At 45.5% G+C, this 13,660-nt stretch overlaps 1 protein-coding gene across 3 annotated transcripts in view; it reads left to right on the top strand.

Annotated features, from left to right (window-relative positions):
• Window positions 1-13,660, top strand: part of LOC116463240 (monofunctional C1-tetrahydrofolate synthase, mitochondrial) — a 237,696-nt gene that overhangs the window by 147,394 nt on the left and 76,642 nt on the right. For all 3 annotated transcript variants that reach the window (XM_032146268.2, XM_058434521.1, XM_058434522.1), the window contains 3 exons: window positions 2,026-2,067; window positions 3,124-3,224; window positions 3,773-3,950. In XM_032146268.2, the coding sequence (XP_032002159.1) occupies window positions 2,026-2,067; window positions 3,124-3,224; window positions 3,773-3,950 (321 nt within the window). The remainder of the gene's footprint in view (window positions 1-2,025; window positions 2,068-3,123; window positions 3,225-3,772; window positions 3,951-13,660) is intronic.

Genomic DNA, 13,660 nt, shown 5'->3' with positions numbered 1-13,660 from the left:
GGTAACAAGGAACAGGGTTAGTAGGCACAGATATGGGTGGAGGATAAGAAAAGGCGGAGATCAGCCGGGCGCGGTGGCTCATGCCTGTAACCCCAGCACTTTGGAGGCTGAGGCAGGTGGATCACCTGAGGAGTTCAAGACCAGTGGTGGCAGGCGCCTGTAATCTCCACTACTCGGGAGGCTGAGGCAAGAGAATCGCTTGAACTTGGGAGGCAGAGGTTGCAGTGATCTGAGATTGCACCATTGCACTCCAGCCTGAGTGACAAGAACGAAACTCCATCTCAACAACAACAACAACAACAACAACAAAAAACAGCAGGGACCAGGAAGCCCTGTGAAGCTAGGCATCCCTCTCCTGGGCTCTAGTAGTACCTTCTGCCTCATATTGTTTCATGAATGCCTTGTTCTGTGTCTCCCTATGTAATTCTCAATTCCTTGAGTTTAGGGACTGTGTCTTATTAATTGGTGTGCTCCAAGTGTCTGGCATAGTCTATATGCAGGGAGTGTTTTCAATAAGGGCAAGATAAATGAACTTTCATCCTCTTAATCCTCTATTCCATAGTGCTTGTCTCGGTGTCCTTCCTTCTTATTGAATAGCTCTGTATTTTTGAACCATGATTATTCATTTCTACTTCTGTTTTCTTTTTTGCTACAAATACTGTGCTGGGATCGACTTCCTTTTGATCATTACACAAATAACCATGGCTGCCTGTTATGTTTATTCAGCTTGTTTTTTTCCCATAATTTTTACAGTGGAAAATCTTGTGGCCCTTGAATTTGCCCATTTTAGCCTCAGTCATTTTAAACTCACATCCTGTCCCCCAGAGTGCTCGGCCATTCCTGGTGCAATCCAAGAACTAATATTCTGCTATGCTTTGGGATCCACAGATTCTTTCACAATTAGGTCTTTAAACTAACCATTGTATGAATCAGTGTTCTTCACACATAGCACCAATAAGGATGTGTGTATATAGAGAGAAAGATATTTATTATCAGGAATTGGGTCACATGATTACAGAAGCCAGCAAGTCCAAAATCTGCACTGTGGGCCGGCAAGCTGAAGACCCAGGAGAGCCAGTGGTGCTAATGCAGTCTGAAGGCAGCAGTCTGCTGGAGAATTCTCCTGCTCTCAGGGGAGGCCAGTCTTTTTGTTGTACTCAACAAGGCCTTTGACTAATCAGTTGAGACCCACCCACATTATGTAGGACAACCTGCCTACTCAAAGGCTGCTGGTTTCCGTGTTAATTTCATCATAGATACCCTCACAGAAACACACAAAATAATGTTTGAACAAGTACTGGGCACCCTATGGCCCCAGCAAAGTTGACACATAAGATTAACCACAAGGCCGGGCACAGTGGTTTACCCTGTAATGACAGCACTTTGAGAGGCCGAGGTGGGAGGACTGCTTGAGCCCAAGAGTTTGAGACCAGCCTGGGGAAGATAGCAAGACCTCGTCTCTACACAATAATAAAAAATTATCTGGGTGTGGTGGTATGCACCTGTATTCCGAGCTACTGGGGAGGCTGAGGCAGGAGGATCACTTGAGCCCAGGAGTTTGAGACTGCAGTGAGCTGTGATTGTGCTACTGCCCTCCAGCCCAGACAACAGAGCTTTATGGCAGTTACCGTAAAATGATTTCGAATGGTGATGTACTCTGAAAGCAGGTATTAAACATATTATTAGTTTTATGTTCTAATTTGAACCAATGTTTGAGAAGTTTCATACTGTTCCATTGGCTCAAATTAGAATCATCCAGGGAGATTTTAAACATTGCTGATCCTAGGTTCCCCTCCCAGAACTTCTGCTTTCACTGGTCTGGGTGGAGCCCAGGGATCAGTGTTTTCTAAAAGCTTCCCACAAGAGTTTAGGTTTAGCCAGTGCTGCCAGCTACTGTTTTAAAAGCACAAAACATAGGGGTACCTTTCTAAAAATTGAATATGATTATGTTGTTCTTTCTTTCAGAAAGCATTTATGTAAGCATTTTTATAGGATTATTCTTCATGTTTTCTCTCCTTATTTCAGGTAACCGCTGGTGTTCCTCTTAAGAAAGAATATACAGAGGAGGTAAGAGGAGCTGTTTAGACACTTATGTGAAGAATCTCTCAAATCCAGTGACTCGTTGGCTTTCAGTGAATGAGCCCTCCTTCAGTGGTCTCTTAGAAAAGTGCTGTTCTGGCCGGGCACAGTGACTCACACCTGTAATTTCAGCACTTTGGGAGGCCAAGGCGACCGGATCACATGAGGCCAGGAGTTCAAGACCAGCCAGGCAAAACCCATGGCCAACATGGCAAAACCTCATCTCTACTAAAAATACAAAAATTAGCCGGGCGTGGTGGCTCACGCCTGTAGTCCCAGCATGAGAATCGCTTGAACCTGGAAGGCAGAGGTTGCAGTGAGCTGCGATCGCACCACTGTAGTCCAGCCTGGACGACAGAGTGAGACTCTGTTTCAAAAAAAAGAAAAGAAAAGTGCTGTCTAAGAATCTAAGAGGAAATGGATGGGGTGAAAGGATACAATTCATTCAGTTAACTCTTAAATATCAAGAAAAGATGGATATAGGCTTTGTCTACTATTGTCTACTCCCAGGGTAGCCATCAGAGCAGGAACTCAAGGTCTCCAGGTCAGAAACAAATATGAAGCTTACACTTCGGAATTCTTTTGTCATGGAAGGTCTATATGCAGTTGGCTTTATGACACAGGAGTGGCTTACTCTTTTCTGTAAATAGACTTTGATTTACTGGCAACAGTACCTCTTAGCTCCTACAGGTGGCGCCAGGGATCTGAGCCAGGAATACCTGGACAGCGCCCCTCACCCACCTGGGGCCTTGTGCCTGTCAGGCCTCAACCTGCAGAGCATGGGCGCATTGCGTAGACCCTGCAGCCTGTCCGCAGCAGGGTGAGCTGCCAGGCTTCAGACCCACACATATGCCATTGGGCCCAGAATCATTTTAGAAATTATTTTGAAGACGAACCTCCTTATTCTTGCAGCCATCTTTCTTGGAGGAAAAAGTGAAAAAAGATTTAGCAAATCCTGCCAGAGAGGTGCTGGCAGTTTAGCTTGGCAGGTTTGGTAGGAGGCGATACACAGGGGTCTGGGTTTTGCTTTTTTCTTTTTTACAGAACATCCAGCTGGTGGCAGACGGCTGCTGTAACCTCCAGAAGCAAATTCAGATCGCTCAGCTCTTCGGGGTTCCCGTTGTGGTGGCTCTGAATGTCTTCAAGTAAGTCCAGCCTCCTCCTTTAAATGTGGGCATTATCACTGGGCCACCCTGTGAACGATATTTGTGTCTTGGGGTATTTGGTCGTTCTCTGCTTCATCTAAAAGTATACAGAAATACCCAGTTCTTTCTGTTTGTTTATTTGGTTTGGTTTCATTTTAGCAAATGTGTTCTCACAATGTTATTAAGGAAGTGAAATTTATATATAGTGAGTTACTATCTCCTTGGCTTTTTTTTTTTTTTTTTTTTTTTTTTTTGTAATTCTACCCAGAATTTTTGTCTGAAACAAACTGTGAATGATCAAAGGGATATGTTATGGAATTTGCTTGATAACGCCCTTAACAACTTGAAATATTTGAGTCACTTTAGAGAGGACTTTTTTTTTCCATGCTTTTCTTTAATTCTGATTTATTTAAACACGATGTGACCACTTTTGATGTTTAAAATGTATTCAGTGTTAGGGAGCGAAGTTCTGTATAAATGGTTAGTCTCTCTTTCAAAACATCGCTAAATGGATACAGATGCAAAACCACAAACATTTTCTTCACTAGGACCGACACCCGCGCTGAGATTGACTTGGTGTGTGAGCTTGCAAAGCGGGCTGGTGCCTTTGATGCAGTCCCCTGCTATCACTGGTCGGTTGGTGGAAAAGGGTCGGTGGACTTGGCTCGGGCTGTGAGAGAGGCTGCGAGTAAAAGAAGCCGATTCCAGTTCCTGTATGATGTTCAGGTAAGATCTAGTAAAAACAATGGCTCCCATTTCTTACACCTTAGCATGGGTTGTCCCATTCTTTCGTCAGCACAACCCTGCAGATAAGAAAACTAAAGATAGAAGAGTTTAGGCCGGGTGCAGTGGCTCACGCCTGTAATCCCAGCACTTTGGGAGGCTAGGGCGGGCAGATCACTTGAGGTCAGGAGATCGAGATCAGCCTGGCCAACATAGAGAAACTCCGTCTCTACTAAAAATACAAAAATTAGGTGGGCGTGGTGGCGTGCACTTATAGTCCCAGCTACTCGGGAGGCTGAGGTGGGAGAATTGCTTGAACCCAGGAGGTGGAAGCTGCAGTGAGCCAAGATCGAGATCACACCACTGCACTCCAGCCTGGGCGACAGAGTGAGACCCTGTCTCAAACAAACAAACAAAAAGGTAGAAGAGTTTAAGGCATATGACAAAGTCACATTTCCAAGTACAGACCCTAGCTCCTTGTCCCAAAGCCTGTGCTTTTGAAGACTCCCAAATCGCAGTCCTAAGTGAGGAGGTACTTTAGCGAACAGGATTTGACAGCTGACACTTTCAGGAGTTGCATGGGAACAAGAGCAATTTTGTGAGGATTGGGAAACCATGGGAGGTATTTTCCTTGTTCATTTCTCTTTTTTGTTTTTTTGTTTGTTTGTTTGTTTGTTTGTTTTTTGAGACAGAGTCTCACTCTGTTGCTCAGGCTGGAGTACAGTGGTGCAATCTTGGCTCACTGCAACCTCTGCCTCCCAGGTTCAAGCACTTCTCTGCCTCAGCCTCCTGAGTAACTGGGATTACAGGCGCCTGCCAACACGCCCAGCTAATTTTTTGTATTTTTAGTAGAGACGGGGTTTCACCATCTTGGGCAGGCTGGTCTCGAACTCCTGACCTCATGGTTCACCTGCCTTGGCCTCCCAAAGTGCTGGGATTACAGGCGTGAGCCACCACCCCTGGCCTCTGCTTGTTCATTTCTGCTATGGTTCTTTTGTTTTGTGGTTTTATTGAACTATGTCTAGTGTATGTGTGTGTATATATACATATATACATATTTATTTATTTTCATTGTGGCAAATATATATATAACAAAATTTACTATCTTTGCCTTTTTTTTTTTTTTTTTTTTTTTGGAGACAGAGGCTTGCTCTGTTGCCCAGGCTGGAGTGCAGTGACGTGATCTCTGCTCACTGCAACCTCCACCTGCCTCAGCCTCTGGAGTAGCTGGGACTACAGGCGCACGCAAACACGCCCGGCTAATTTCTTTTTTATTTTAGTAGAGTTGGGGTTTCACCGTGTTGCCCAGGCTGGTCTCGAACTCCTGAACTCCAGCAGTCCACCCACCTCGGCCTCCCAGAGTGCTAGGATTACAGGTGTGAGCCACTGCGCCCAGCCCATCTTAACCATTTTTAAGTGCACATCAGTAGTGTTAAGTACATTCACATTGTCATGCAGCCAATCTCCAGAACGCTTTTCATCTTGCAAAACTAAAACTGTACCCATTGAACAACTCCCCGTGCCCCTCCCCCACAGCCCCTGCCAGCTACCATTGTCCTTCGTTTCTATGAATTTAACAACTCTAGGGACCTCATGTACGTAGCATCATACTGTGGCTGGCTTATTTCACTTAGCATAATGTGCATGCATGTTGTAGAGTGTCAGAATTTCCTTTCTTTTTTTTTTTTTGAGATGGAGTTTCGCTTTTGTTGCCCAGGCTGGAGTGCAATGGCACCATCTCAGCTCACCGCAACTTTCTGCTCTCGGGTTCAAGCGATTCTCCTGCCTCAGGCTCCCGAGTAGCTGGGATTACAGGCATGCACCACCATGCCCAGCTAATTTTTGTATTTTTAGCAGAGACAGGGTTTCACCATGTTGGTCAGGCTGGTCTCGAACTCCTGACCTCGTGATCCACCCGCCTCGGCCTCCCAAAGTGCTGGGATTACAGGTGTGAGCCACCGCGCCTGGCCAGAATTTCCTTTCTTTTTCGGGCTGAATACCCTCCCATTCTTTGGCTATCCCACATTTTGTTTCTTCATCCATCTGTGGATGGACACTTGAGCTCCCTCTCTCATCTATTGTAAGTAATGCTGTATGAGTATGCGTGTTTATGACATACGAACAAGCATCCCTCCAAGACCATGTTTTCAATTCTTTTGGAAATGTATTCCCAGAAGTGGGATTGCTGGGTCCTCTAGGATATTTTTAAGCACATGTCGGTGGTTCATTCAGAAGACCTGAGCTTCCCGGGGCTCACTCTCCTCCTCAGATCGTCTGTCTTTGCACCCCTCTGACATCTCCATTCTGCATTTTGTGGTTCCGATTCTGGCTGATGGATTTGTCTTCAGGGGTAGTGCATGATTGCGGAGTGCCCAGGCTTCAAGCTGATTGCTGCTTCTCCTGTTCCTTCATCCCTCACATATTCTATTGGTGTGTCACTCAGATGTCACAGACACTCTTCTTTCCTGTTCAGTGGCATAAATCAATAGCATAAGTGAAGAAGAAATCAGTGAAGCAAGAGCTTAGCAGCGTTGTTGATAAGCCTGGAGTCACAGTGGTGACAGCATGGGGCTGATGTATTAATATTAAATATTACCACAGCTCCTGCTTTTAAGGAGTTGTTTGTGTGCTGGGTATATGGGCGCTTTGCACGTGTTCGCCTCTTTGGTCCTAACATCCCTCTTAGGTGGGAACTGGTGATATCTTCCCATTTGGCAGACAAGAAAACTAAAGCACGAAGAGACTAAGTCAACTGCTCAGTGTCCCATAGCTGGGAAGAGGCAGAGCTGGGAGAAAGAATGTCCAGATGGTTGAGGGCATCATCCTGCTCTGTTCGTCAGAGCTAAGTACTGAGCTCAAAAGCGTGTGTGCATTGGAGGTCTGGGGGGGACATAGTTAAAGGGGACAGTGACAGAGTGACCCCCCGAAGAGAAACGGTGACAGTGATGGGCACAGGCACAGATTCCATGCCACACAGGGGACATCATCGCCGGCACGCAGTCAGTGTTTATGGAAGGAAGGACACAGGGAATGAATTGGAGGCTAGCTCATAAAAGGTTTGTCATTTTTATGAGGCCATTTTGTGAATGAGGAACTAGAATATTCTGGACTACAGAGGTGGTAGAGATCAGTTGAGGAAGAAGATTTTGGATGAGTGAAAAGAAAAATGTTCCACTTGGAAGCTTTGAGTTCTCAGACCTAGAGGTGTTCAGCGCAAAATAGATGTAGCCCTGCTGTGGGCTAGTCAGAGGCATTGAAGCCAACTCAGATGGCAGGTGGCCAAGGAGACCCTGGGTTCCTGTTCTTTGGTCCTGGGTAAGGCTCGCCAGGGTACCTACAACCCTTGGCACGTGCCAGGGCCTTTATACATAAACCACTGTAGGGAGAGTCACCCCCAGATCCTGCTGTGAGTGTGCCTCAGACCATCTTGCTGTCTGATCATGAACCACCCCACTCTGCGTAGTAGCAAAGGCAGTTATTTTCATGAATGATTTCACAAAGTGTGGCTCTTTTCAAGGAAAACATCCCAGGTGAAAAAGAGGTCAGTAATCAGAAGAAATGCTTCTGACTTATGCTGTCTCAGACATGCACTAACCCTAAGATGAACCCTTTTCCTTTCCACTGATATTTCAATTTTTTTTTTTTCTGAATTCCCATTCTTCATGGAGATAATGCTGCTAAAATGTCAGCTCTGCTCTGAAAGGAGGAAAATGTTTAATAATAACGTGGTCTAAAGTCCTCTATTGATAGGCGACCTCAAGGCCGGGATCCCTGCGTCCTCTGCCAACACACTTCTCGCTTTTCTTGTAACAGAAATTCGATTTGAGCTGCATAATCGTTTGTTAGATAATCAGCCTCCCAGCCTACTGCAGTGTGACGGTTCATGAGTTTTCATGAAAAGAGCTGCTGCTGCTGCTGGCTGTCTTTGTACTGTCTGCCAGTTAGCTGTGTTCCTCACACCAGCAAGATTTAGATCATCTAAGACCATCTACAGTCTTGTCTTGTCACCCTGTAAAAATCTGAATTCATTGGTGCAGTCAGTAATAGAGCTCAAGCCTTCTTTCCCCCTGATTTCTTGCATTTGTTGGTGCTGGTAAAACTTTAGTAACTAAGTAATGGTTTTCTGGAAGCCCTTTTTACCTCCCCCACAACCCCACACCCTCACAACCAACCCTTGGGTGCTGGGCAGTGAGAAAGGTATGGCATTGCTCTATAGGAGAAAGAAGTTATAAAAGCTTTGCATATGGCACTCTCCCACCTTTGCTTCTCAAAGCAAACTGGGTTTCTGTGTGCCCCTTGGTGTCTCCCCAGACTTTATATCCCCAAGAATGTATTCAGCACAAGACTAATGGCATCTTGTGTGCTGTTCTTTCTCCACCCCAGTCTTGTGGAAGGGAAACACCGGAGATGATTTAGGGTAATGGGAAATGGTGCTAGAGCCCAGGGCATGACTGCATTTGAGTGTAAAGTAGAAATTGTCTCGGAACCCCACGGGAGAGTGGTTCAGCTGGAGAGAGTGGGGCACCTGGCTCTCAGAGGCGCTGTGCAGCCAGACGGCAGTGTGCCGGACTTCCTGATGGCGAGCTCACAGGTTAAGTGAGAAACAGGCTGCACTTCTGACTTGGGAGTCTCTGCTGAACTTTATAGAAAACTGACTTCAGCAGCAGCTGCTGTCTAGAGAACCATTTGGCATCTCTTTTTGCCAGAGTAACTTCCCACTCAAGAGTAGGGAACTTTTAATTATGGTACCGGATGGAGGCAGCAATGAATAATTTAGAATAAAGATTGAAAAATATGGAATAACGTGTAGTAGACTAATTGCTCAGAAGAAGTTTTATTGTGTGAAAATGAATGTGTTTAGACTTGAAATACAGTGGATCATTTCCTCTCTACCCTTGAGGGTGATTGCAATCCCTTTTAAGAAGCTGTTAAAAGTCCCCCTCAAAATCATCTTCTCTTTGAATTATCCTTTTCTAATGTGACTTTTGACAATTATATCTTTATCGTTCACTAATAGAATATCTCCATGTCTGCAGGGATGCAGGGAAATATGATGGCTGAAAAAAACACTAATCTACATGCGCACTTTATTAGCTAAGAAATCCCTCCTCCATACATTCTTCCAGGCATGCCTCCGCACCTCCCATCTGCTGTGTGGGCTCAACTCTGCATTATAGATGGGAAGGTGATGGACTTGTCCATAAGAAATGGATGCTTGTTAGGAGAAGGAACGTATTACATAGAGCTAACAGGCTAAAGCTTTGGGATCATGCAAATTAAGTTTAAACCTTGAGTAGGCCTCCTACTATGGACACAATTTGGGGAAGCTGACTAATCTCTTGAGCCTCAGCATCCTCATTTGTACAATGGTGTCTGACAGTGACACCAACTTCACCGAGTTGCTGTGAGACCCAAATGAAATGCCCCAGAGTAAAATGCTGGAACGTAGAAAGCAGGCAATGAAGGCCGGGCACGGTGGCTCTCGCCTGTAATCCCAGCACCTTGGGAGGCTGAGGCGGGTGGATCACCTGAGGTCAGGAGTTTGAGACCAGCCTGGGAAACATGGTGAAACCCCATCTCTACTAAAAATACAGAAACTAGACAGGCGTGGTGTCACGCGCCTGTAGTCCCAGCTACTTGGGAGGCTGAGGCAGGAGAATCGCTTGAACCTGGGAGTTGGAGGTTGCAGTGAGCTGAGATCACACCACTGCACTCCAGCCTGGGCAACAGAGTTAGACTCTGTCTCAAAAAGAAAAAAAAAAGGAGGAAAGCAGTCAATCAATGCTAGCTCTTCCTCCTGTCATGTTCACTTGGAAAGAGAGTGGGCCTCCTGAATTCACCTTCAAGAATTCTCCTGTAACTCAAGGTAACTTTGTCAAATTCCAAGATTGGTTTCTTTTGCACTGGGTTAAAACCAGGAATTAGAAGCCAAGTCTCCTAAAGCACTACTAAACTAAACCAAGACGTTGACATTTTTCCTTCTCCATGAGAATTGGGAGCCCTTAGTGATATCATAAAACATCAGTCATTTTTGCAAAGAAGGAAGTATGACCCCGAGAAGTCAGCTTGACATTCAGTCGGAATATTGTTTGTTAAATGAGGAGTTAAGGTTGAAAATCATCTCTGTATCCTTCCTCTAGCCTTGCAAACATTTTGAGGTGTAGCCTTGACAGCAAGACAGGATAGTGTTTGTTTTTATTACAAGGTCTTTCCTGTTCCTTGCGTGAAGCCATTCTCTTGATCCCAGTGGGGGCTGGATGAAGGAAGAGCAAAACAAACCACGAAGACAGCCTGGAGCCGCAGCCAGCTCTGCTGACTTCTGAACTTCACACCCTCACTGCCCAGATGGCCAGGGGTGTTGCCTCCTCTGCTGGTCTTTTTTAAGGCAGGATGTTTGTTGTTATTGTTGTTGTTTTTCTGGTTGGTTCTTAAGAAATTATTTTCTACGTCTTGAAAATGCCAGTTGTTGGTGGGGTGTGAGAGCTATCCTTTACATGGACTTGGAGCATTTGCAACCAGAGCCTCCACATTGAAATAAACATTTAAAAATGCCTATCTATGGATATACAGTGGGGGAATCTTCCATTGTGGTAAAAATATGTATAACATACAATTTCCCCTTTAATCATTTTTACATATATCGTCTGTGGCATTAAGTACATTCACATTGTACATACAGGGTTTAATTAATAGGATCTTAAAACTTAAAAGGGTATTGATGCACATCTCTGTTGCCTTTTACATTTCACAGTAATTAGAAGGAAAAAACACACCCTAGGTTGAAAGGCTGTCCTTTCTTTTGGTTGTCCTTGTCCCTGGAAAAGCTGCCTTCCCCCTCAGGGCCTTTGACCACCCCCAGCTCTCCCTCCCATCTTCAGATGCGCCCAGGGCCAGCCTGAGCTGACAGCCCTTTCTTCAGCTCTCGCCTCTCCTCTTGTGCATTAGAATGTTTGGAGTGTTCTGTGGAAAGCTGGTCCTTACATTTTCCAGTCAGTTATGTATCGCATTCATAAACCTGTTTCTCCCCCCATGCTCTTTAATATTCTGCTTTCTTAATTATGATTGAGCTGCCTTTAAACGGTCTTTGCTCGTTCAATGTGAATGGCTTCAACAAGTCTCCCATAAGCCTCTTATCCCCTGGCCTCCTTTCCATGATCCAACCCCAAATTTCCAGATACCTCCTGCTTTTTTTATGGTTTTTTTGTTTGTTTGTTTTTTGGTGGTTTTTTTTGTTTGTTTGTTTTGTTTTGTTTTTTTTTGAGGCAAAGTCTCGCTCTGTCACCCAGGCTAGAGTGCATTGGCGCGATCTCAGCTCACTGCAACCTCCACCTCCCGGTTTCAAGCAATTCTCCTGCCTCAGCCTCCTGAGTAGCTGGGATTACAGGTGTGGGCCACTATGCCCAGCAAATTTTTGTATTTTTAGTAGAGGCAGAGTTTCACCATGTTCGCTGGGCTGGTCTCAAACTCCTGACCTCAAGTGATCTGCCCTCCTCAGCCTCCCAAAGTGCTGGGATTACAGGCATGAGCCACTGCACGCAGCCCCGGATACCTCCTGCTTGACCAGACCTTCTGCAAACACACCTTAGATGCCTCTCAAATCTAGATGCTTCTCCAACACTGGCTTCTAGGTTCTCTGTGAAACCTCTGCTGGCCTGTAGTATATAACCCACCTCCCAGCCTGCCAGGCACGTCGTTCAGCTGTGTTAGACAGTTTCGAGGGATCTGCACCTGTCGTGAGCACTGGCCCGACCTTCTCAAAGCATCCCACTCATCCCTATGTGATTCTGGCAAAGCCTGCCCCAGCTTTCTTTCCTCGATGGTTGAAATAGCACCCAATGAGAAAAAAACAGTGGCCTGTATTCATTACACTTACACATGTCACAAGAATCCCTGTAGTGTTATTGAAAGCTTTCTTCTAGCATGCAAAATGATTGTCACTATGATGTAAGTTTCTAGAAATGCATTATTTCACCTAAAATTATGAGAGAAGGTAAAATGATGAACTATCAAAGTTACACTACATGTTGGCTGGCTGCCTTCTACCACTCACTCCATCCTTCCCCAGGCTTTTTGACTTAAATTTAGATCAGATGAGACCATTGCGGTGGAGAGAGTGTCCACTTTCTCAATCTAAAAGCAAGCTCGTGAGGAACATTAAATATGATCACAGGAACAAACATTAAAGGTACCACACGTAATGGACCACTTAAGAGAGAAAACTATGACCTTGGAGTTTAGGGAAAAGAAACACTCAAACAGCACAGGCTTCTAGTCTCCCCAGTCTCTGAGAGGTTGGGGATTTTTTTTTTTAAATAAAGTACAAGGGCTCCTTGAACACGAACACAGAACCAGCGTTGCACCTCTGTTCATTCATTTCGCTCTTTTAACACATTGATGTTCCTAAGTCAGATTTGTAGAAGAGGAATGAGCAGATGCATCATGAGAACACTGCATGGCCAGGCGCGATGGCTTATGCCTGTAATCCTAGCATTTAGGGAGGCCAAGGTAGGAGGATCGCTTGAATCTAGGAGTCCAAGACTAACCTGGGTGACATGGCAGATCCTGTCTCTACTAAAAACATTTTAAAAATTAGCCAGGCATAGCAGCACATGCCCTGTAGTCTCAGCTACTCAGGAGGCTGAGGTGGGAGGATCGCTTGAGCTTGGGAGGCAGAGGTTGCAGTGAGCCAAGATCACCCCACTGCATTCCAGCCTGAGCAACAGAGCCAGGCTCAAAAACAAAAACAAACAAGCCAGGCACGATGGCTCCCTCCTGTAATCTCAACCCTTTGGGAGGCTGAGGCGAGCAGATCACTTGAATTCAAGAGTTAGAGACCAGCCTGGCCAACATGGCGAAACCCCATCTATACTAAAAATACAAAAATGAGCCAGGCATCGTGGCACATGCCTGTAATTCCAGCTACTCTGGAGGCTAAGGCCCGAGAATCACTTGAACCTGGGAAGTGGAGGTTGCAGTGAGCCAAGAACGTGCCACTGCACTCCATCGTGCCCGGCCTGTTTTGTTGTTGTTGTTGTTGTTGTTGTTGTTGTTGTTTTTTCTTTTGAGCCTCGGCAACAGAAGAAGACTCTGTCTCAAAGAAAACAAAACAAAACACTGTACATGAGTGTTCCTGGGTCCAGCGGAGTGCTCGGACCAGTCAGCCCTTTCCCCTCTTTTGGGTGAGATGAGATCTTTAAAATCACTTACTCCCATATATTCCATTTTTTGGCATTGCTACATTGTTCTATCTGAGAGTAATAAAAGATTACCCATGTGGATTTCATACTATTTCATGTGGAGAAATGCAGCTTTTCTAGCGGCGAGCCTTTCTTCCATTTCCCAGAGTCTGGTTACCCTCACCGCACCCCAGGTTTGCCACGGGAGGATGAGATTCCCTACATGTAGGCGTCTTCAGAGTGAACCTGTTGCTCAGAGCCAGCGAGCCCACAGGGCTCCATGCCCACTGAGCAGGCTCGTGGAAGTCGGCACGTAGCTCAGATGTGCTGATTTCCAGCCAAGGACATGCTTTGTGTCAACGATACAGGGGCCTGTTGTTCTCAGTAACAAGGGCAGAGCCGCTCCCTAGACTCCAGTTGGTATTGGTAATGCAAGCCCTTGCACCTAGTGTGGTGTGGTCAGTATAAATTAATATTGACAGCTTCATGTTGTACTTTAATTTGAAGTACAGGAAAGACTATTTGCCAAACTGTATT

The sequence above is a fragment of the Hylobates moloch genome, unplaced genomic scaffold, assembly GCF_009828535.3.
Source record: "Hylobates moloch isolate HMO894 unplaced genomic scaffold, HMol_V3 SCAFFOLD_29, whole genome shotgun sequence".
Taxonomy (NCBI): Eukaryota; Metazoa; Chordata; class Mammalia; order Primates; family Hylobatidae; genus Hylobates; species Hylobates moloch.
This window is presented reverse-complemented; position numbering and strand designations above follow the sequence as displayed.